The sequence below is a fragment of the Mytilus edulis genome, chromosome 11 (assembly GCF_963676685.1).
Source record: "Mytilus edulis chromosome 11, xbMytEdul2.2, whole genome shotgun sequence".
NCBI lineage: Eukaryota > Metazoa > Mollusca > Bivalvia > Mytilida > Mytilidae > Mytilus > Mytilus edulis.
Window position 1 is genome coordinate 44,192,237 of NC_092354.1, and position 22,730 is coordinate 44,214,966.

General features: G+C 31.1%; 2 protein-coding genes across 4 annotated transcripts in view; both read right to left on the reverse strand.

Annotated features, from left to right (window-relative positions):
• The window catches only part of LOC139495647 (L-xylulose reductase-like), a 61,211-nt gene that overhangs the window by 18,709 nt on the left and 19,772 nt on the right, over positions 1-22,730 (reverse strand). The gene's annotated exons all lie outside the window — the stretch shown is intronic.
• LOC139495646 (L-xylulose reductase-like) lies at positions 4,337-22,651 on the reverse strand. 2 transcript variants are annotated; one of them, XM_071283936.1, is made up of 8 exons: positions 22,509-22,639; positions 20,622-20,654; positions 18,416-18,513; positions 16,985-17,139; positions 15,071-15,113; positions 14,322-14,486; positions 8,417-8,534; positions 4,337-4,648 (listed from the first exon to the last, which is right to left on the reverse strand). In XM_071283936.1, exons 1-8 carry the CDS (start codon positions 22,558-22,560, stop codon positions 4,524-4,526), a joined length of 789 nt encoding a protein of 262 aa, XP_071140037.1. In that variant the 5' UTR covers positions 22,561-22,639; the 3' UTR covers positions 4,337-4,523. The 2 variants fall into 2 exon arrangements, with proteins under 2 accessions (XP_071140037.1, XP_071140038.1); XM_071283937.1 differs by lacking the exon at positions 20,622-20,654 and having other exon boundaries at positions 4,342-4,648; positions 22,509-22,651.

Genomic DNA, 22,730 nt, shown 5'->3' on the forward strand with positions numbered 1-22,730 from the left:
ATGCACTTGATAAAAACAACAAGCATACAGTGATTAAAATAATCTAATTTTGCTACAGATTTTGCAAAACGTTGATTCACAAAATGTTCAACTGAAATTTCTTCAAGAATACTCTGGAAACATAGGGTTGTATGTTTGGCCACAATCAGACGACAGTAGCTGGCAGCCAAAAACGGACATTATTGGCATACTTCATACACCATTCCGAGTAAGACTTCAACAGAAACAATGAAGTCATTGTCAAAGTAGTGACTCTTCATACAGGACAACTTATTTATGTGTGACTCGTATTACCGTTTGAGTGAGTTATTTTGTTTATTTTCAAAAGTTGGTCAGGAGTGCAACAAATTAATAGTTTATTTGTAAATCAAATGTTTTAAACAGTGGTCACTTTCAAAATTAAAAAAAAGGAAGACCTATCATTCAGGTTATTGTAATTAATATTGAAATAGGTATTGGATTATTTTGATATTTTTTCATTAAACATTTTGTTTTTAAACAAACATGGACAACAACTATTTTAAGGAATTTATATTCAGGGGAGGGGGAAACTTATTATAACTTGTCCTAAATCATTTTTATATAATTTTATTACTTTGATTTCTCTATTCTAGATATTTTTAGGAATCGAATATTGAAACATCTAAAGATTTTTGTGGACATTTAAATTTGTCAGGAGTGCAACTATACATACAAATTATCATTAATGTTATGTTAAAGGGGCACTAGCTACGAGATATATAAAAAATCAAAAGTATTAATATTTTTGTTCAATCATTAATGAAAGTGAAAATTGGAATAATAATTTGCTTTTATCAGATGAAATGGTTCAGGTTTTTTTCAAATTAAGCTAGCTAATAAACATTGATAATGACTTATTCACTTGCAAGTGAATAACTCGACCTCATTAAATCCATATTCGTGTGAACTCCAATTTAACCCCGTAGAAAGTGATAGAATAACTCATGCATTGTCCGTGTACGGATGCATTGTCCGTGTACGGGTATTTACAGGAAAAGAATGTCAACATTGAAAGTGAAACAAAGGTAAATAATTTGATTAACTGATTCGATCCACGCAAAATCATTCTTATAAAGGTGAACACGACGATAATCATAATTTTTTAATCTATAATACAAAGTTTAACAAACCTATAAAAATCCAAATGCACGAGTTGCTTTATCTATTTATATCTGTGTTTATGTTTACATCGCTTATATGGTCATAGAAGGTAATTAAATGACGTCTTGGCTAAATATCACACGAAACGAAGCAACATTTTATCGAGACCATGTCCTGTAACTGTTTTAATCATATTTTTGATAGTTTGGGAAAATGTTTTACATTGTTATAAATAAAATATGAGATTTTGAGTCAAATCGGTGAACATGAATTTGGCAGCTAGTGCCCCTTTAATGTTCTGTTTATTTATATAGTTTCAAGTTGTCAGGAGTGCATCAATATTAATATTATAAGGGAAAGTTATATATACAAAATAGGTAAAACAGAGAAAATAACTATTTACTTTTTATTTCTTTTATATGTTACAATGTTATCGTGTTGTACTAAAATGAATGTTTTTTGGCATATTTTAGTCCATTCTAACACTGTAAAGATTGTCAATCCTAAAAATATAGGAAATGAAACGTGATGAAATTTAAGCTAACGCACACAATTAGTAACATAGCTGAAACACTATTATGTTTAAATGAAACTATAACATCCAATCTGAAAGTCCCTACTATTCATTCAGAAATCATGGCCTATTTTGATAATGTATAACTGTTGTAGCATGATATATATTGTGGGTCAGGAGTACAACAAAACATAATGTATAACTGTTTTAGCATGATATATATTGTGGGTCAGGAGTACAACAAAACATAATGTATAACTGTTTTAGCATGATATATATTGTGGGTCAGGAGTACAACAAAACAGGAGATATAAGTAAGCTCAGAAAGGTAACCATTTAAAAATATTTTTTTTTAGAAAAGTCTTCAAGAGTGCAGATCTCTTTTAAATTTTTTTTCAAATTAAAGATGAAGTTTTTTGTTTACAGGACCAATATTGAAGGTAGTAATACTTAATGGAAATATAAATCCATTTAAAAATATTTTGTTTTTGCTTTCATGACGTCATTTGGCGAAATTTAACTTTTTTGACAAAATTTACATAAAACGACAAGTTTAAAAACAAGTTCCAACTAATGATGCTAAACTCTCATTTAAAGATAAAGACAATGTTTGCCATCAATTCTTTTTTAACAATCATACTGTTTCTTCGTTTATTTGTAAAGCAAAGTTTGGCCCCACAAAAAAGTTGTTAAAATGAACACATCAATTGATTTACCATAGACAGTATGTGTAAAGTGAATTTAAAAAGAGGTAACCATCTCAAAACTTATCCGAAAGGTTCCAAATTTACAGTGTGTTGTTTCCATATGTAAAGCATTGATTTGAGACGAAGTAAAACACATTTTTTTTTGGCATTTTTTTTAGATTTAACCAAAAATTTAAAAAAAAAACAATATTTCAACCCATTAGTAACAATATGAACTTAACATGACTAGCATATTGGATACTTTTAAACAAATTTGAAAATGCATTTAGTACTTAGAAAATTGTGTGTCGATTTTTTATCCAACTTTCTGCAAAAATAATTTGCACAATCGTTTAATATGATATTTTTCGAATGGTTTTGATTTTTATTATCATATATGCATACATTGCAAATGAAAGCTTTTTAAAGTAGTGTATCTCATTTTGTTTTAAATTTGATACTTTTTGATAAATTTTATTTCAAAGTCGTGTATTGTTTCTTTTGTTGACTAGTATATATGACCTTATTTGCGTGAGATCCATAATTTCAAATAGAAATAACATTCAAATGACAGCTGCATTAAAAATAAAATTTGTATATCTTTGTCTTCTTCTATGTCCTTCTCGATTTATTAACTTGAATGTATATGTATCAAGATGCAACAAAAAATGAACTAAAATAATGTTGAAATTTAATAAAAATGTTAAAATAAAAAATTGGACCATTATGTTTTTACTTTGCCCTAATATCTTTATCTTTTTCGGTGAATGTTAACAGTGGAAGACGTTATTATACTATCGAATGATGCCAAAATTTAAAAAACAAATCAAATGAATTAGACGGAATAAAAGCAGTTACAGTAGCTGCAACTTATACAAGTGTAAAGCATACTGATGCTTAAAGTGAAAACACCTAACCTATACCTTTAGTAGAGACATCCCAAATCATTGAATGTGCCAAGAAGGAGGATTCACCAACAGCAAAGTACAAATGTCACTCTTTTAACGGCCTTGCTTGTAACATTAGACAATCAGATAATTTATATAATTGTTCTTATTAGCTTATTTTTTTATTCACTCCAGACAATCTTCTTACACATTTTATAATTGAAAAAAGGCCACTCAAAATATGGTCACCATTAAAACAACATTAGTACATAAAACCCTCATTCATCGGAAACCATGATCAATCATGACCACATTTCGGGGTAATATGTCAATAAATGTAAAAAAAAAAATCCCCCCAAGGTGCACTGGGAAATAGAAGTATTGTCGCCATTGGTCTTGTTCCGATCCGTAGTTTAAGTCGGGCGTCCGTTTGAATGTGCAAATTTGCAGCCACTTTCCGTTTAGAAGGATGAAGTTAAATTCGATGCCTCGTTTAAAGAGAGAGCCAGGTTCTTTACAAGAAAAGAAAACTTGCAACAACTATTTGAAGGGTATATAGGTAGCCTGTTGCAAGACTAAATGTATGTCCCTATCCCTTGTACCGTCATTTTACGTTGCAGGATCTTGATCCTGGAGTCTCTAATGCAGAATCTACTTAATATTTAATATATTGTTTATTTGTTCTCGTCCTCAATATTTACACTGGATATTTAGAAACCAACATCAATGAAGATAGGAATCTGACTAGTACCTTCAAAGTTGATCATGTATATTATCTGAGCCGCATGCCGCAAATGAAAATGATGAAAAAGATATTAACATTATTATAAACTTTTGATTTATTATTATATGTGGGGTACAGGTTTTGTTGGGTATAGTATTTAAACGTAAACTGCAACTGTTTGAATGTTCAAAGAAATACATATTTTTTATGTGTGTATGCAGACTTTAGGCAATTCACGAAATCATTTATTTCCACAAAACTACAATGCTCCTTTATCCACAAATATGAATGAATCCACAGTACTAAAAATTCCTACTCCTCTCATCACAATTGGGTAAAGGGAAAGTACTCGTAATGACTATTGTAACACCGCTTGATAACATGAACGTTACACAACAAAACGTAATATTAATGCGGAGATTATTTAATAAAATAACTAAACAGTCCTTAATATCTGCAATTAATGACTGTTTCAATTTATTTTTGCTACAAATGCATAATCGTGCAAGACACACCAGGCCATACTATGTGTAATGACTAAAATGGATCCGTATTCATATTTCTAATGCCACAATAGGTATCATTGTCAACTACTGGACGGGATTAGACGACATGTGTACAATGTGTCCACCATCGACCGGTACCAAGGCACCATTTATCATAGATGCATAGTCACTGAGCAGGAATGCAGCTGTATTTGCAACTTCTTCTGGTTCTGGAAAATGAAGATGATCCAAATAATACAGGAAGTAGTTTATGAACTTATATTTGTTCCTTAAAAAAATATATAAATAAACACAAATTCTTTCATAAAAATAAAAATATCACGCTATAAATGTGTTGCGTTCGGACGATTTTCTTGATTTACCTCAATCAGGAACGTTCAAAACTAAATATTTGAACGCCAAAGATGTTTATGAACCGAAACAGTTAAAGAGCTATAATGTAAGATAGGTTTAACTTTAGATACATGACGGCATACATATGTTGGAATTGCCATATTTTACCAAAGACGTTTACGTTAGAGGTTTTGGCAACATAGGCCATACTCTAAAAAATATGTAACTCACATTAAGATCCTTATATAAGATATGTTAAGCAAACCATCTTTTTGCGAAAGAGAATATAAACAATTCGTATCTAACCATTATGTATCCAAAATTTGCCATTTCAAACCCATGGTAAATCCATCTCGTACAATTATTTTGTGTAATATATGATAAAAAGGTGAGGTACACACTAATGAAACAGCATTTATCACCAATATGTTACCACTGTGTATCCAAAATTTGCAATTTCAAACCTAAGATCAAAATATTTTGTACATTGTTTTGTGCAATATATGATAAAAAGGTGAGGTAAACACCAATGAAACAGATTTTACCATAAAACTACAAAAATATAATTCTTCCATATTTTACGAAAGGGCATAAATAACTATTTTCCATTTGTATGCCGTCATGTATCAGGGGGAGCTTGTAAAAAAGAAGCACGAATGTACACTCAAGAGTGTAAATATTGCGTGAAATAGGGCAAATTCTAATAATGTGTAGCACTTCGTTGTTGACATAAATATCAATTAGATGGTCATTTCTCATAAACTTCCTGTTTACAAAACTTTTATCAAATACAAAGGATTTTCTTTTCCAGGAGTACATTACCTAAGCCGTATTTGGCACAACTTTTTGGAATTTTTTATCCTTTATGCTCGTCGCTTTGTACTTGGTTGGCTTTATAACTTTTTTGATTCGAACGTCACTAATGAGAGTCTTGTGTAGACGAAACGCGCGTCTGGCGTATCAAATCATAATCCTGGTACCCTTGATAACTAACTAGACTCACAGTGTCGATACTATGCTGTACGCTATCCGGAAGTTGCGATTTTCGAAGCGATGATTTCCAACTGGCTAACAGGACGGTTTTGCCTACGGTAACTTTTCTCATCATTTGTTTACTCCTATATCTACAAAGTGCTTTGAAAATCTTCAAGGTATATATAGCATCATAAATATGAGTAGCTGTAACAAAAACATTCATTAGAATATAAAATATACTTGTGCATCACATCAACTTGGTAGAAAAAAGTGAAATCGATGGACAATTTTGCTCTCGTAGTACAAAGCAAATAATCTTTTATTGCAAATATTTGCATCAGTATACAGTTAAATATATACTGTTTCCCTCAATATTCTTTTCGTATTTAAGTAGAATATTCGTATTTCCCATAAAAAAATATGTTTTCCTTGAGGATCCCAAAATAAATTACTGTACGATCAGTCTAGATCTGACTGTATTCTAGAAGCGATTTCAGATTTTTTGACTGTATGACCAGTCGTGATTTTGAAGAAACAACAACAGCAATCTGAAGGTATATACGTGTATATATGATATTATGAACTATCCAGGGAACTATAACGTGTAATTACTTTCATCAGATAATACATATATGTTTCGGATGAATTTTTAAGACGGCAAAATAATTGTATTTTTGTTCCATCAGTCTTATTTAAAATCAAATGCCTAAAAAGTAATACATGATTCGCTTGTGGACTTTGAAAGAGTGTATCGTTACAGTTATCTGTTAAGCTATTACATTTTTAAAGATTATTTACACCGTCCGCCGTTGACCAATTGATGATAACATAATCAAGCTCGTCTTTTAAAATAACAAAAAATGAATAAAGACAGCTTTGCTTAGGGGGATAATTCATGTGATATAATTTTGGTAAGTTTACAGAAATAGAAGGTCCATAATGCATTAATCGAGTAAAAATGGAGCAATTTCAGAAAATTTTAATGATTGGTTTAGGAGGTGTTGGAAATACCTGATGGGTGCCCCCATATAATGCAAGTCCGTATCTTATATAAAGAAACCCCATAAAAGATTTTTACTAAAAGTCGAAATAGACGGTACACAATACAGTCATTATCATTTATGATAAGGAATCCGAATAAGATTAATTAATAGTTATATCAGTGACGGATTCAAAAAAAGGGGATCCGGCAGTTTGAAACTCTTTTTTAACCATCAATTCATTTGTATGGGAACATATATTTGGAATCCGCTTTTCTTCTGGATTGGACCTCTTTCCATTTAAAAATGGCCGAAACCCCCAATGTATATTAAGTGGTTTATGAGGAGATGCGCTTAAAAAACCGGTGAAACATATTGTACCGGTCCAACGGACGAACGGAAAGACGGACTTCTTTATCACTATAATCCCCCGCTTGACAAAGTGGTGTACAATTGAGTGTCAAAAAGACAGTTTTCTCGTTTGAATTGTTTTACATTGTCTTATCGGGGCCTTCTATAGCTCACTATGCGGTATGGGCTTTTCTCATTGTTGAAGGCCGTACGGTGACCTATAGTTGTTAATGTCTGTGTCATTTTGGTCTTTTGTGGATAGTTGTCTCATTGGCAATCATACCACATCTTTTTTATATAGCACTATATCTTAAACAAAGTGAAGGAACTGTGATCAATTATAGGCTACAGTACGGACTCGAATGTGTGTAAATACATGCATTTTTATATAACAACTAAATCTGTGTGTTTGTACAATTTTAAGTATAACGGAGGACATTTCTGAAACTTATTTACTAGTATACATCGAACCTTCCTCTTATTTTAGCAACATTTAAACATCCTTATGCTTAATGTAGTATGTCGAGTACACCCTATCAAGCTAAAACATGTTTCATAAGTTTTCAGGATGTGAATGTATTGAAATATATTTGTGTTATTTAGAAAAATGCCACCTTCTAATGTATCGTGAATAAGTTTGAAATCACCACTAGAATACAGTGACATAAAGACTGATCATACAGTTTTAAAATAAACAAGCGAGACTGATCGTACAGTGAGAAATTCAAACAAGTGTAATTTTCTTATTTCTGGCTTCAAAGATCTGGTTGAAACTTTTACCACCACTTGAAATATACTTCATTGAGTTAATTAAGTCTGGTTTTTACGTTAATTTGTACACTAAGAGGGCAAAAAGATTGTTTTTGGGTTCGCCGACTGATTTTTCTTAGTGATGCACTTGAAAATCTCTTGATTAAGGCAAATACACGAATATTGAATGTGCGGAATTTAATTCTAAACCATTTGAGAATATCGATGTCGGCTGAATTAATCATTAAGCAATGTACAGATGATCAACTTACCGTTTAATTCAGTATACCCATAAGATTTAAAATGTGATCCAAAAAGTTCTCGCTTCGAAAATCGCGACTTCCGGATAGCGTACAGAATAGTATCTACACTGTGAGACTATACCATGAGAATTATTTAAAGCAAATGTGTGTTATGAAACAAAGTGTTCTCAAGTTGACGGACGGGAATTGTAAACCATAATACATGTTCATATACAAATTCTCACTCATAATAATGTCAGATTTTCGTAACAAAATTGGGCTATCAGTGTTAATTTTACCAGACATAAATAATTGTTTAACATATAATATATATTCATTCCACTACCTATGAATCTTCCCATCGGTATTCGTCCTGTGAAAGCATCTTTCAGTTCTGGTGAGGTCCACAGCTTCTCACCCATGGGTGTTAACAATCCACTGGGGTTACAGCTGTTAACACGAATCTGACATTATAAGAATTATGTTGATAATCAAAGCTTCCACAAAATAAATGTTAAAATCGCCGTCGCCAACATTTAAGTTTTCTTATGAGATGACAGATGTGTTTGAGCTTTTGATTCTTCCCCATTTGATAAGATACTTTCCCTTTTTTAATTGTCCATGGAGTTCTTTTGTTGTTGTTATTTTACTATATCTTTTAATCAAAGAATGTCATGTGATCAACATTAACCGATGTTTATGTTTAGTTTATTCTACAGTGCAGTTACTCATTAAATATTTTAGCTCACAACTGTTTTGATTCGGCTAAATGCACGTCTAATGAACGTTAGGCCTAGACTAGTCCTCTTTCGTACAGAGCTCCAAACTAAAGACTAGCAATGCGATTACCGTTTCATTAGTATTGAGAATAACTTTGTAACATAGAAAGTTGCTTAGTGTAGCAATTGCTGACGATTGCAAACCCTTCTCAGATTATCGCCTGATTCAGAATACCGTATATTAACCTATAATTCACATATAATGTAAGCGTATTTCATTCAACCGTGCATTTATTCCTAGTAACTGTTTTTCATAGAGAGTATTGGCTGTAAATAGGATAAAAGCGTCGATCTCGATATCGTTGTTTTGGTTACATAAGACCGATCGATTGATTGATTGTTGGTTGCTTTACGCCGCATTAGCACAAAAAGGCTATATCACCACGGTGGGTATGGTTGTCCTGCGAGAGAACGTACTGTGCTGGTGATTTGGTCCTGACGGGTGCTGGTGGGTCCTGATTCTGTGCTGGTGGGTTTGTTTATATTGTATCAGAACGGCAATAAAACGACTGTTTTGTTGCTTAATTTTTCTCTGATGCGTCATAAGTACCATGCAAAGTATATTTCAACAATATAAAATTGCAAAAGTCGTGCAAGTTCGTTAAACGGAATTGTCCTGACGATGTGCTGGTGATAAGAAAAACGGTCCTGGTTCTGTGCTCCTATGTCCTGGTTCTGTGCCTTTATATTTTAGTTAAAAGTGGCAAATATTCAAGATCATTGATGCTGTACTGTTATTGACTACTAGTAATTAACTGTTGTCTGCTTTCTTGAAATTGACATTGTTATGAATCTGTTTACTGTTATTATGAGAGAAAAAAAAAACCTATTTTTTATTCTTTTTAAAATTAACTGTGATTTTATTTATTGGCCTGTTAATGGAACCATTCTTGCCCCCTTTTAAGATAAGAAAATATGTTTACGATTTTCGGGATTACGATCATTTTGCAAGATCGCCAAAATACGTTGTAATTTATACAATACTTATATAAAGTAGATGATGTTGTATGTTTGTTGTCAAAGGACAAATTTCCATAAGAAACCAAAGAAAGTGTGTGTTAACAACCATACGTCATTGTACGACCTTCAACAATAACCCATAAAATAAAAATGTAAAAGGTTTTGTATAAAAATGGAGAGCAAAAATATAGAAGAAAGGACTTTCTGAGCGTTTGAATCATATGTCTTTAGCAGCTTAAAACACATTTGTTTGTGAAAAATTGAGTGCTGACTATAAGAATGATAATAGTATTGCGGGTTTGTTTGTTTGGTTTTTTTTGGGGGGATGGGGGATAAGTTAGAGCGAGGTTACAGTGAAAGTGTTAAGCTTGGAATAGTTTCCCGTAAGATTTAAAAGTTGTATTTTAAAAGAAAAATGTATCTTACAGCTATTAAGAATCACTTGCTGTATCTGTAAGATTTTTTCAACATATTTTTTTTGTCTGAACGGTTATCAGGTATTTTTTTTCGAAAGTTCGATAGAACACTAAAACAATCACTATTTTATGAAAGGGCAGACTAGAATATGTCAGAGAATATGTCAGAGAATGAAGACGAGATAACCTAGAGAACATTAACAAAACTAAGATTTCTTAGCTTTTTCATTTCAAAATTCCAAAATAAATAAATATTTTTGATAAAGAATTACAGGGGAGGAAGTGAACAATGTGTCCTACTTTTCAATATTTAAATATTTTTATGAATAAAAATCAAATGTGCCTTAATTATGATTGAAAATGAGTAAATGGAAAAACAACCAAACTAAAATACACTTTTATTTTAATATTGGTAATATCACTAAGCTTTTAAGTTTTGTGTGTCAAACACACCATCTCTGTAGTAATGACTCCTTATTAAGATATTTCACATCTCCATTTTTTTCTGCATTTTTTTATATTGTGAATTCTTAGTATTATTATATTAAAATGTAGACTTAATTTATATTTAAAAAAACTGAATCTAAAGCCAGATAAATCAAACATTTTTGTTTCTATCTATCCGTTTTCAGGACTTTAACAATCAACGTAAACACGCCTGGAAAGTAAAATGCGTACTCGGCTGTCTGTAATCGACCATTTTAAGACACCCTCCTAAAAAACAAGTCGGGGGTGGGGTTCAGAGATGCAAATTAAGTACTTAGATCAATATTTTATATTTTCGTGTATGGTTTATCACCCCCTCCTGTGGCCTGTCAATTACGAAAATGTGCAAACTGCAATAGTATCAAAACAGCACAGACAATGAATAATAGAGATATAATTTTGTACATATACATGTATCAAGGGATAATAGAGATATAATTTTGTACATATACATGTATCAATTGGAAACTTCTTGCAAAGCATTATTATTTATAGTTCATTATTGTATTTAGTAGAAAAAGAGAATTTGGTGAAAATAAAATCACTATTTTTGTAGAAAATTTACAGACCTTTGTACAGAGATTTTTGTTATGTTTAGCATGGGATCAACACAAGGGTACATTATCCTTAAAAATCTATTTAAAAGTATTTGAAACTAACGTTTGCCATGTTAATTGTGCCTTCAATTTCAAAAATTAAAATATCTCGTAACTTCATACTACTAATTGAGTATAAAACAATTATATAAGTTTAAAAAAGAAATTCTTAAATTAAACACCTAGATTTAACTTTAAAAAATCATAACAGTTTAAAACAATACAAATCTACACACACAAACAACTGGCTTAATTTCAACTGATTTTCAACCCGAATCGCTATAAGATCATATATAAGCTCAACTGTGTCGAGGGATCGTATGAGGTTCATTTATTGTCTTGGCGTCCGTATTACAATGACCAAATGTTACCAAATGATTTTTCAAGAGTGAATCTAGGAAAAACAATATTCATCAACAAACCAGACCACTGTCTGTTAAAATGTATTAGAGTTTTTAGTTACAGCCGATTCCATTGAGTATGTAGGCAAAGGTTATATCTTTGGTTAGCTTGCTTGTTAGCTAAACCGTGAAGTCATTGTTAGGTAAGGTCTATACCCTCCTTTCGAATTAGCCTGGACCTACAGACAGAAAGATGTGTCGTTTGTCGGACTAGTCTACTCTTAAAGTAGGGTAGTTTACATAACCTAACAATGACTTTTCTGTTCAGCAAGCAAGATAACCAAAGATATTCCCTTTGTCTACACGCTCATTGAAATTGGCTTTAATATTGCAAATGTTCAAGCAATTAGGGCAAAACTTACCGAGTAAAAAAAATCAAAATGTCTATCTACCTTGCACATATTAAACAGCCAAATGGATGCACAAGAGCTAAAATAGGAGTCATAGATCCTATTGATTACAATTATCTGCCCAATTTTATTGATTTTGTAACATTTGTTTCAAATATGACCAACTTCTTATCCAAAATCACCAGCACCGTATCAGGACCCACCAGCACAATGACAGGACCCACCAGCACAGTATCAGGACATGAATAAATTGAGAAAATGCTAAATTTTAATAAATTGCAATGTTTTTTCACAAAATAGTTTTGTCGCGTGGATTGCGGTATAGAAAGCGGACTCTATGAGCATTTTTGTTTTATTTTTTTCAGTTCGAGATTTTCTGAAAATGAGCATTTCTGTGTTACGCTTACTGAAAAATTTTAGAGGGTCAACTTTTTAATGGTTTACATATGAACCCATAAGAAACAAAATTGAAAAATCTCAACCGTTTTCTTCCATTTTTTATGAGTGAAAACGTCAAAAATCATTATTTTCGTCTTTGTTTACATTTTTTCATTGATCACCAGCACCCGTCAGGACCAAATCACCAGCACAGTACGTTCTCTCGCAGGACAACCATACCCACCGTGATCACGGCGAGAGCCAATTCGAATATTTTTACAATTTAAAGCATATTTTTAAAATGAGACAAAAAGTCCTTCAATATACTAAAATTCTAGACTAAAGCAAATTGATTATTTACAAATAAAAATCAATAATAAGATAATATGGTAAAAATTAAAAACGACTTAAATATAATAACATTTTTATATTTTATAATAAATTCCAATTACTTTTAAGAATGCAATAATATTTGTAAATTGAACATTATTAAATAAATCATACATATTATTTATTGACATTGAAATGCTTCTTACGAATATCAGCAAACTCAATACAATTAATTAAAACATGTTTAATAGTATACTTGCAGTTGCAAGGTATACATTGTGGTTCATCTTCATTTTTTAAAAGATACTCGTGTGTTATTCTAGTATGACCAATACGACATCTAGAAATAACACACTGATCTTTTCTGCACATGCAATTATTAAAAGGTTTTCCTAAATTAAGGTTTATCTAATCTGAATAAATCTAGCGTTTTATGATATAGTACTACATGTTTCTACAGACATCAATAATAATGCTGCTACAAATTCTCCAAACTGATACTGCAAGTGACCATAATACTGATGAGGATTATTGTATAACTAAAAAATACTTTTAAAGTGGTACCTTACACTTTAACTAACATTAATTTGGCTAGTTTAATTTTCTTAAAATTTTGACAAAGTATTCACTTTGACCCTTTAAAAAAAATATAAAAATTTCAAAAAATTTGAACCAACCGTTTAATCAGAAAAATTACACTGGTTATATAGCAGTTTGACAAACACTTATTTTGATCATTGAGAAGCTTAATATTCCCATATGAACACAACGTCATTAAAACGTTCTGCTGATTTTACAGAGTTATCTTCCTGTAGTGTTAGGAACCACCTTAACAATGATTAGGGCATTGAATTTGATGTAGACCAAAGCGCACATTTGTTATCACCGGGAGTTTCATTTTTAGAAGCATAATCAAGACCTTTGAAATTAACTTTAAAGACAGGATTTCATTTCCAAGTCGAATATTAAAATCAGTGCCAATTTAAAGCATATGATTTTATGTATTTGCATAGATAACCATATTTGAGATTAATTTGTCAATAAAGCATTATTGTCGTTTGGTGTGTTCAAAATGAAAACTATAACACTTCATCAATGTATGGATCTGAAACACTATCTAAAGTGTGTACAATCTCGGTTCAAAATAACTAGCGCAACCATTCCTGGTACAAAATCACTATAGGTCAATCATTCCTGGTATCAAATCAATATACGACAATCATTCCTGAGACAAAATCACTAAAGTAGTCAAAATAAACCAATCCAAATTTTCATAAATTTTCCCTTCAAAAAATGATCTCTAAAAACTTAGTTGATATTTTACACTGGACCCCAATTAAAAAACCTAGTGGGCTTTTTTTAGTGGATAAAAAACACTATGAATTTTCATCCTCCGGATAAAGTACAGTTGCGGAATCAAACAACTGTTACAATAACACCATTCAATTGGTAAAATTAGTGTCAATTACTGATGCTTAAATGGCTGAATGAACATGTTTATACTAGCCAAAAAACGAAAGATATTCAAGCATTACCTATTAATGACTAAGTTTACCTTCAAAGGTCCAAACTCTAATGCCATAGACTTTGTGAGCATATCCATTGCTGCCTTTGTGGTGCAATAAATAGGATAACCAGGAGTAGCAAGAAAACCGGATATACTGGAAATATTCACTATGGCACCACTTCCTTTTCGTGCAACAATTCCTTTGGCGACTATCTGTAATGACACCAAAAATACAACAATTTAATAGTTTATATGTTTTTAAAAAGTCCAACTTTTAGCTAACGGTCGATGGAAATTAAATATTAGTTTGATTCATTCTAAAATGAACTAGATTTTTATTTATATAGTAAAGATTTTTTATAGTTTGAATTAGTATTAAATTATTATAGTTATGTTATGTGTATCATGCTATTGAATTGATATCAATATCTGGAAGATAAAAGTGGTCTCAAATTTCAAGCCGACTTGATATACATGTACGTTATTAGGAAGTCATACAACTTCCATGTGTACATATGTTCATCAAATTGATTTTTATACGGTCAATTTAAAATCAACATTGATCAAAATTGGAGTTAATATATTGTCAATATAATTCATACCAACCGTGGTACAATGGACTTGTGTAAGCAATTTGTCTACTTATTTATGATCGTTTAGTTTTTTATCAATTCGTTTGGTGTGTTTTATCATTTGATTTTGCCATTTGAATAGGGACTTTCCGCTTTGAATTTTCCTCGGAGTTCAGTATTTTTGTGATTTTACTTTCTTTTTATACATAGTATATATGTTTATACCTGAGATATGTTCACAGCTGCTTTAAAATTTACGTCAAAATGTCTACAAAAGATAAAGCATTAAAATAGTATACATTACTGTATTCTGTAATAATACGGAGTATTCTGTAATAATTTTCAAGGCAATGCTTTTAACACATATAATTACTTTTTACACAATTTATCACTGTTCAAGCTGAAATCTTACTTTTAATGGTCAAACCCAAAAAGTATTGCTCAAATGCCAAATTCAATATTTATCTTTTTATAAATGGAAAAAAGTAAGTGACAAGTCTGATAAGAGAAAAGGAATGCAACTTTCAATCATTACCCTTTCCTCCTTGCAACTGGTCACTGGTCCGTTGTTCGGACAAGGCAACATGGCATTGTCTAATTTGAGTAAAACGTTATCAGTATAAATGCATAGCACTAGATATTATATCTATCCTTTTCAGGCAGGTAAATAGACTGATTCATATCGAATGGTAAAAGATTTTGAACTTTTTTTCTCGATATCTCCTTTTGATTTACAATTTCATTATTTATTATGATTCTTTTAAAGTAAATGCAAAACGAAGACTTGGTCAACGTCAGAACTAATCATATCACGTATAACAATAAATTAAATTATTTATTCATAATACGCAGTCGCAACCAATCTTTTTATATTGACCAGATCAACATGCAGAATATTAACTAAACATTATATTACAAAAGCCATGAAAGGACACTAGTTATTTAAATGACTTTTACCACGTGGTTGTAGTGGTATAGCTTAAAAAAGTAAACGGTTAAACCACCAAAAAAACCATTCACTAAGTACACTCATATACTACCAAATTGACGTTTCTGTTATGTTAGCATATAGAGATTTCTAATTTCGATAATTATTTCTGATTTATAAAGTTCACTCTATAAAACTTCTCAAGATCACCCCAATAAATCACCTTTGAAAGGCAGAAACTTATACAAGGTGTTTAGACACAAAACTAACAGAATGACACTCATCCTAATTCTGATTAAAAAAGAAATACACCTCCAACACAATATCTCATACATGCAATATTTTATTTTTAGTTTCATTTTGACAAAGCACAAAAGATGTCTTTGCTGAAATTCAAGATGCGTACTTTATTTTTCTTGTTGTGTTTTGTGTACTGTTGTTGCCATGCGATTGTTAGTTTGTTTTCAATTCTAAGGTTGAATATCAATTTGGTATCTTTCACATCGCTGATCAGTTTCAAAATAAATAACTTTTCATAAAACTAGTATGTATTGATAGGGAATAAATTGAGGAATCAAAAAAGCAAAAACAAGAATGTGTCCATAGTACACGGATGCCCCACTCGCACTATCATTTTCTATGTTCAGTGGACCGTGAAATTGGGATCAAAACTTTAATTTGGAATCAAAATTAGAAAAATCATATCACAGGGAACATGTGTACTAAGTTTCAAGTTGATGTAACTTTAACTTCATCAAAAACTACCTTGACCAAAAACTTTACCCTGAAGCGAATGGACGGACGCACAGATGAACGGAGGCACAGACCAGAAAACATAATGCCCCTCTACTATCGTAGCTGGGGCATAAAAATATAGGGGCCAATGTGCTTGTTTTCGAGATATTAGCCATTGGAATTTTGGCGGGAAAATGTTTTCTCTTGATTTTTCATAGCTTTATCATTGACTAGTTAAAGTTCTCAAATACTATTAAAAAATAAATAAAATTTTATAAGACTTTAACAAATGACTTATAATTATACATGTACAAGATTTATAAAAAGAAAAATGGGGGTTCATGGGGTACTTTTTATAGGGCATTCAAATTGACATAACCAGAGGATTCCGAAAATCTGACAAAAATTCCAAAATATGACAAGCAGACATCCTTAAGCAGTTGAGTATACAGTACTCTAATAGTAGTATAACTTACTCGTCTATAAACTCTTCTGTTACTTCAAGCACAGTTTTACACCCTAAGATTGCTGCATTATTTATCAAGAGATCTACTTGTCCTACGTCTTCGATTACTTTTCTAGTGTTGTCCCACTTTCCAATATCTAAACATCGTGTTTCAATTGATGAATCCTACAAAAATCTCTTTATTTCAAATGTTTCAGTACCTTATAGGCTGCCGATAATATCTTTACATTTAATTTCTATTTGCAACCAACAACTAATCAATCTTTATATTGGTGTCTAAATTATTAAAGCTCCATTGTACATACGTAACTGTTGCATAGATAATACACCCAAAAGGAGTTGATAATTTTGGCTTAGGAAAACAGCTTAGAAGCCCTAAAAAACGGACCATGCTGCATTCATTTTGTCCAAAATACTCCAGGCCTATGTAAGATACATCCAAATATCACCACCATAAATGACAACGTCAAGTAGATACATTCATTTCTTAAATTGTTTTCATTTTATCAAATAGAATTGCGCGAATGTATATCGATTTGTAGATATATTTTAAAAAAACATCCTTCGTTAGTTGACAGACCAAGTCAACAATAACAGAATACTGTCAATTTTAATTTTATATAAGTATAAGATAAGATGGTATGGTTTATATCTGTGATTACTGTGAGGTCAACACTAAAGGCTCTTTTATACCCTGTGTCGCTCACCTTGGTCTATGTGCATATTAAACAAAGGACACTCTACAAGATTATAGACAAGAATAAAATACAAAACATAATTATCTGTTTTTGGTATTGGTAGTCATTTATTCTGTTTAGTTTTTCTATATCGTCTTTTGGTTGTAGCTCAGTATATAAAAAAAAGCCTACTATCGGCAAAATTTGACTTGCTGATGCAGACTATTGGTTTAAATTGTCATCAACGGGCAATAAATGTTTTGTATGTTGACTTTTGTTTAATACCTGATTTGCTGATCAGTTTGCATTTTTCTCTATCAGAGTTTTCATGATACACATAATGAGCACAACATAAAAAAATGTCCTTTTCTAGAAATGAACATTTTTCTTAAGCTGATTGTTGGGTTTATATGACTGTAAAAAAAATGATTGGTGAGGAAAACATCATATGGTGAGCGTTTTACTGCCGATCGGAAGAAGACCAAGTGACCATATTTCTATTTCCTAGTCACCCTTGGGGAATAACCCCCTATGATCTCTTTTAAGTCATGGCATCCATGTTGATTTGCAGGCGGGGGGCTCATCGGACACATTTAAAAAAACACTAGAACCACTTATAATGATTCCGGCATAGTTCATTTAAATATAGCCCAGTAGCTTCAGAAAAAAAAACGGACGGACGTCACTTGGTCAATAAGTGATCTTAAAAATATAACAAAAAAATCTATCAACACATTTAAAGTGTAAAGTTTTCGTTTTCTTACCTCCTTTTTTAAGCTGTCAAGATCTGCTTCTGTCCTACTGACAGCAAAGACTTTAGCTCCAAGCTCTGATAATTTTAGAGCAACACAGCGTCCGATACCTGTCAAATATGAAACACATAATGATAACATTATCAAAATTTTGATAATGGAACCACGTAACTTTTGAACATACTTTTATCACGATACACCGAAGCATATGTCGTGATAAATGTCGCACAAAGTAATATGATCATATCCACATTTCTCTATAGCAAGACACATACCGACATGAACGTTCTTCTGGCGGTAAAGAAGATATGATACACCTCAAAATGGAATTTAAAAAAATAGTCAGACAAATGCTCCGTGTTGGGAGATTCATGCTTAGGGAGTTGTCATTTGAGTTTTATTATCATGCCTTTTTTTTTGGCAAAATGCCTCATCTTTGATTTTTTCACTCAGAACTCCTGTCCTGCCTTTTTTAAATTTCATCCGGGCACACATTCCAGTCCCCTTCTTTTCGGCTAAAACAATTGGTAGCATTCATATTTGTCTTAAAGAATTCTTGTCATAACTCTAAGGGGTCTCAATGTGTCTGCTATAGCCTATATCACTCATTTCAAGATGCGCTGCTTATTCTGCCATTTCATTTAAGTGCATACACTTTTAAAAAAACTATCGTAGCTATTTGGCTAACACATGTGTTCCCGCCCTTTTGTCAGGGGAAATAAATCAATCAATTAGGACACATTGTCAAGTTTGGACTATTTTCAAATAAATAGATATAACATATTAAGGTGGTATGGGAGTCTAAATTAAAAATGATAGAATTTGTTCATACTTTGTCAAATCGTAGTATCTATTGATTTATGTTCAAAAATATCATTAAAATGATAGGTCACCGCGCATTTTCTCAAGCTACAGGTCTTGGAGTCTAAATTAAAAATGATAGAATTTGTTCATACATTGTCAAATCGTAGTATCTATTGATTTATGTTCAAAAATATCATTAAAATGATAGGTCACCGCGCATTTTCTCAAGCTACAGCTCATGATAAAATGACAATATTTTGTATAGATTATACAGGAAAAATCACCATATTGTGATTAGATGCTTAACTGAATGATAGAATTGTAAAATTAAATAAGAGAAGATAGCTTTAAAAAAATGATTTGAGAATATCAAAAGTATAGATGGAGTCGCCGTACGTTTTTTCCAACTAATTAGCAAATTTCTATGTAGATTCCTTCAGAAAATGCACTTAAATAGAGTTACCTCCCCTTACAATGCTTATTTAAAAATATTAAAAATCAAGCAGAATTAATCAACACTTGTAAAACATTAATATTTTATAAGTTAGAATCTTATAAATCTGTTCTTTTAAATGCAAATTCACATAAGTTATTTGCATTCCTGCATCAAAAAACTTGAGTGAAAATCAAGACCATAGATTCTCTGTTTTGTTTACAATCCAAGATGGCGAAAGACACCCATACTACCTTAAATCACTTGTGTGATGAGTTTAAATTGAAAGAATTGATTTCTATTTTGCGCTTATTTTTTTGTAATGTTATTGCGTTGTATAAAGCAGCTGTGCCTTAACATTTGTTTTAATCAAATACTACGTAGGTTTGGTCGCTTTAAAAAAATCGAAATATATTGCAGAGATAAAACCCTTATGAGTAACTAACAGTTGTTGTTATTTCAATAGTAAATTAATCTCTTTCGTAAGAGTGAATACAAAAATAATAAAATATCACACTAGTTGATGAAACAAGAATGTAATTGGATTGATTAATTGATTGTTGTTTTGTTTTATGACGCATTATCACAAAAAGGCTATATCGCGGCGAGAGCTTATTCGAATATTTTGACAATTTAAAGCATATTTTACAATCACACAAAAGGTCCGTCAAATAACTAAAATTCTAGACTAAGCAAATTGATTATTTACAAATACAAATCAACAGTAAGATAACGTGATAAAAATTAAAATCGTTTTAAATATTATAACATTTTTATATTTTATAATATATCCTAATTTGTTTCAAGAATGAAACAATATTTGTAAATGGAACACTATTAAATAAATCATACACTGTCATATTATTGACATTGAAATACGAATATCAGCAAAGTCAATACAATTAATTAAAACATGTTTAAAAGTATACTTGCAGTTGCAAGGTACAAATGTGAATTGGTCAACATATTTTATAGACCTACCTTTTCCAGCACCTGTTACTATGGCTTTTTTCCCTTCAAATTGAATCTTCATTATAAAATATAAACTAGTTCAAAATTTTGAAAACAAGAAAAATTGCAAAATATTTAACACAGCTCCTTGGATTCTGTATTATAATTTAATGCGGTAAGGGATTAGAACACATCAAACTTTTATTTGTTCAAATATATAATGGATGTTTTAGCAATGTACAACTTGTATTTGGGACTTGAATGGAACACAATTACATCTTTCATATCGCACAAAGAAGCAGTCTTTGTCACCTCTGAATAAACATCTCATATTCCTACCGATATATAAAAAAGAAGCTAATTAGAATTTTGACGAGTTTGATATTTGTTCAATGTATACACCATTATAATACATTCAAGCGCCTCGTTTATTCAGAAGTAAAACAGTATTTGAATCAATTCAAACTTCTATCAATATAAGGGTTTTAGAATCATTTAAAAAACAAATTTTAAATAAATATATAATTTAAATAAGAGATATAGAGAAAACTTCTTATTTAACCAAAACTATTATATGATAACGACCTGAGATTGGTCGATCGTGGTTTTTGCTAAACCTCAAGGAGACAATACCCGACCTGAAAATGGAAACTTTTCGTGGTTTTTTTTTTACAATACTATATATAAAAATATTAATTTTCGCGAACAATTTAGGTCACGAAAATGATCATTTTTACCATCAGTAAGGAGAGGTCTACAAATAATGTGATTACACAGAAACCCAATCCAATTTATATTTTGTTACTTTTATCTACGCTGAACTTTATTTAAATTTAATTCTATACACATTTTAGTACGTCGAGCAATAGGAGTAAAATTATTTTGCGCCAAAACAGGAAAATATCAGCAATACCACCTGCATCAGTATTTTATCATAATCTATCTGACATTTCAGTTGAATAGCGTTTAATAATAAAGAGTAATGTTTGTAAGTATTACTTAATATTAAGGTTCTCCATACAAAAGATTTGGTATGATTGCCAACGAGACAACTATCCATAAGAGACACAAATTACACAGAAAGTAACAACTATAGGTCACCGTACGGCTTTCAACAATGAACAAAGCCCATACCACCATACCACATAGTCAGCTTTAAAAGGCTCCAAAATGACAATGTAAAACAATTCAAACGAGAAAACTAACGTTCTCTATAGACCTTTTTGACGGTCAGTTTAATACTGTTTATCAATTATTCCCGATGACAAAAATGTCAACCCAGACGATTTGTGTCATGAGTGAATATTTTATCTGTTTGATGAACTAATTTCTGTATCAACTGTACGTGCAAGATGTTGTAATATTTTATAACCATGCACATATCCTTTACATTTTTGCAAGATAAATGGGTTATGTACTTTAGTATGTGTGAATTAACTTTAGCGATGTATATCTAAATAAAGGTAGTGCTGACAAAAATGTATTTATATATTTAATTATATACTGGCACGTAAAGCCCCCAGTAGTAAATATATATACAGATACACATAATAGATACACATACCCACCCATACAGGTTCATTTAAAGTTCAAGCCTTGTGTAAAGTGTCTATTTCAGTGAATATAAACATTGATAATGATATATTCATAAGATAAAGTTGAATTGTAATTTTGCCTATTATATTTCTATATTTCATATTCTGTGATACTTCGTTCTATATTTTTATTAAATACTTGATCATGAATAAACAAACAATGATATACAGGTAACATTAAGATCACACACCTTCAAGTGTAAAGACATAAATGGTTTTTTTGGGGGGTTGAAGAGTACTCAGTTATTAGTAGTATTATATCTCCTTTAACTCAACAATACAAATACATAGGTAATAATGTTTGAGAATAGTTGCCACATACCTTTTCCAGCACCTGTAACGAGAGCAATTCTGCCTGTAAAGTTGATGTACATTTTGTGTCAAAGACGTGATCAGCTAAACTATTTACTATTACTATTTACATTTGCATAAATGCACAAACCATGACATACAGGTGATACTGTAAAGTGAACTTTCATGTGTGACAGAAATTTTTTAAACATTTTTAAATTTAGAGTAAATATATCAACATTTTATAAAATTG

What these genes read in the sequence shown, in the direction of transcription:
- LOC139495646 (XM_071283936.1), bottom strand. Translation starts at nt 22,560, where the DNA reads ATGTACATCAACTTTACAGGCAGAATTGCTCTCGTTACAGGTGCTGGA. An exon ending in TAGAGTTTGGACCTTTGAAG is followed by an intron (nt 8,535 to 14,321) that starts GTAAACTTAGTC and finishes TTATAATGTCAG; the next exon opens with ATTCGTGTTAACAGCTGTAA. An exon ending in ACCGATGGGAAGATTCATAG is followed by an intron (nt 4,649 to 8,416) that starts GTAGTGGAATGA and finishes TTCATTTTCCAG; the next exon opens with AACCAGAAGAAGTTGCAAAT.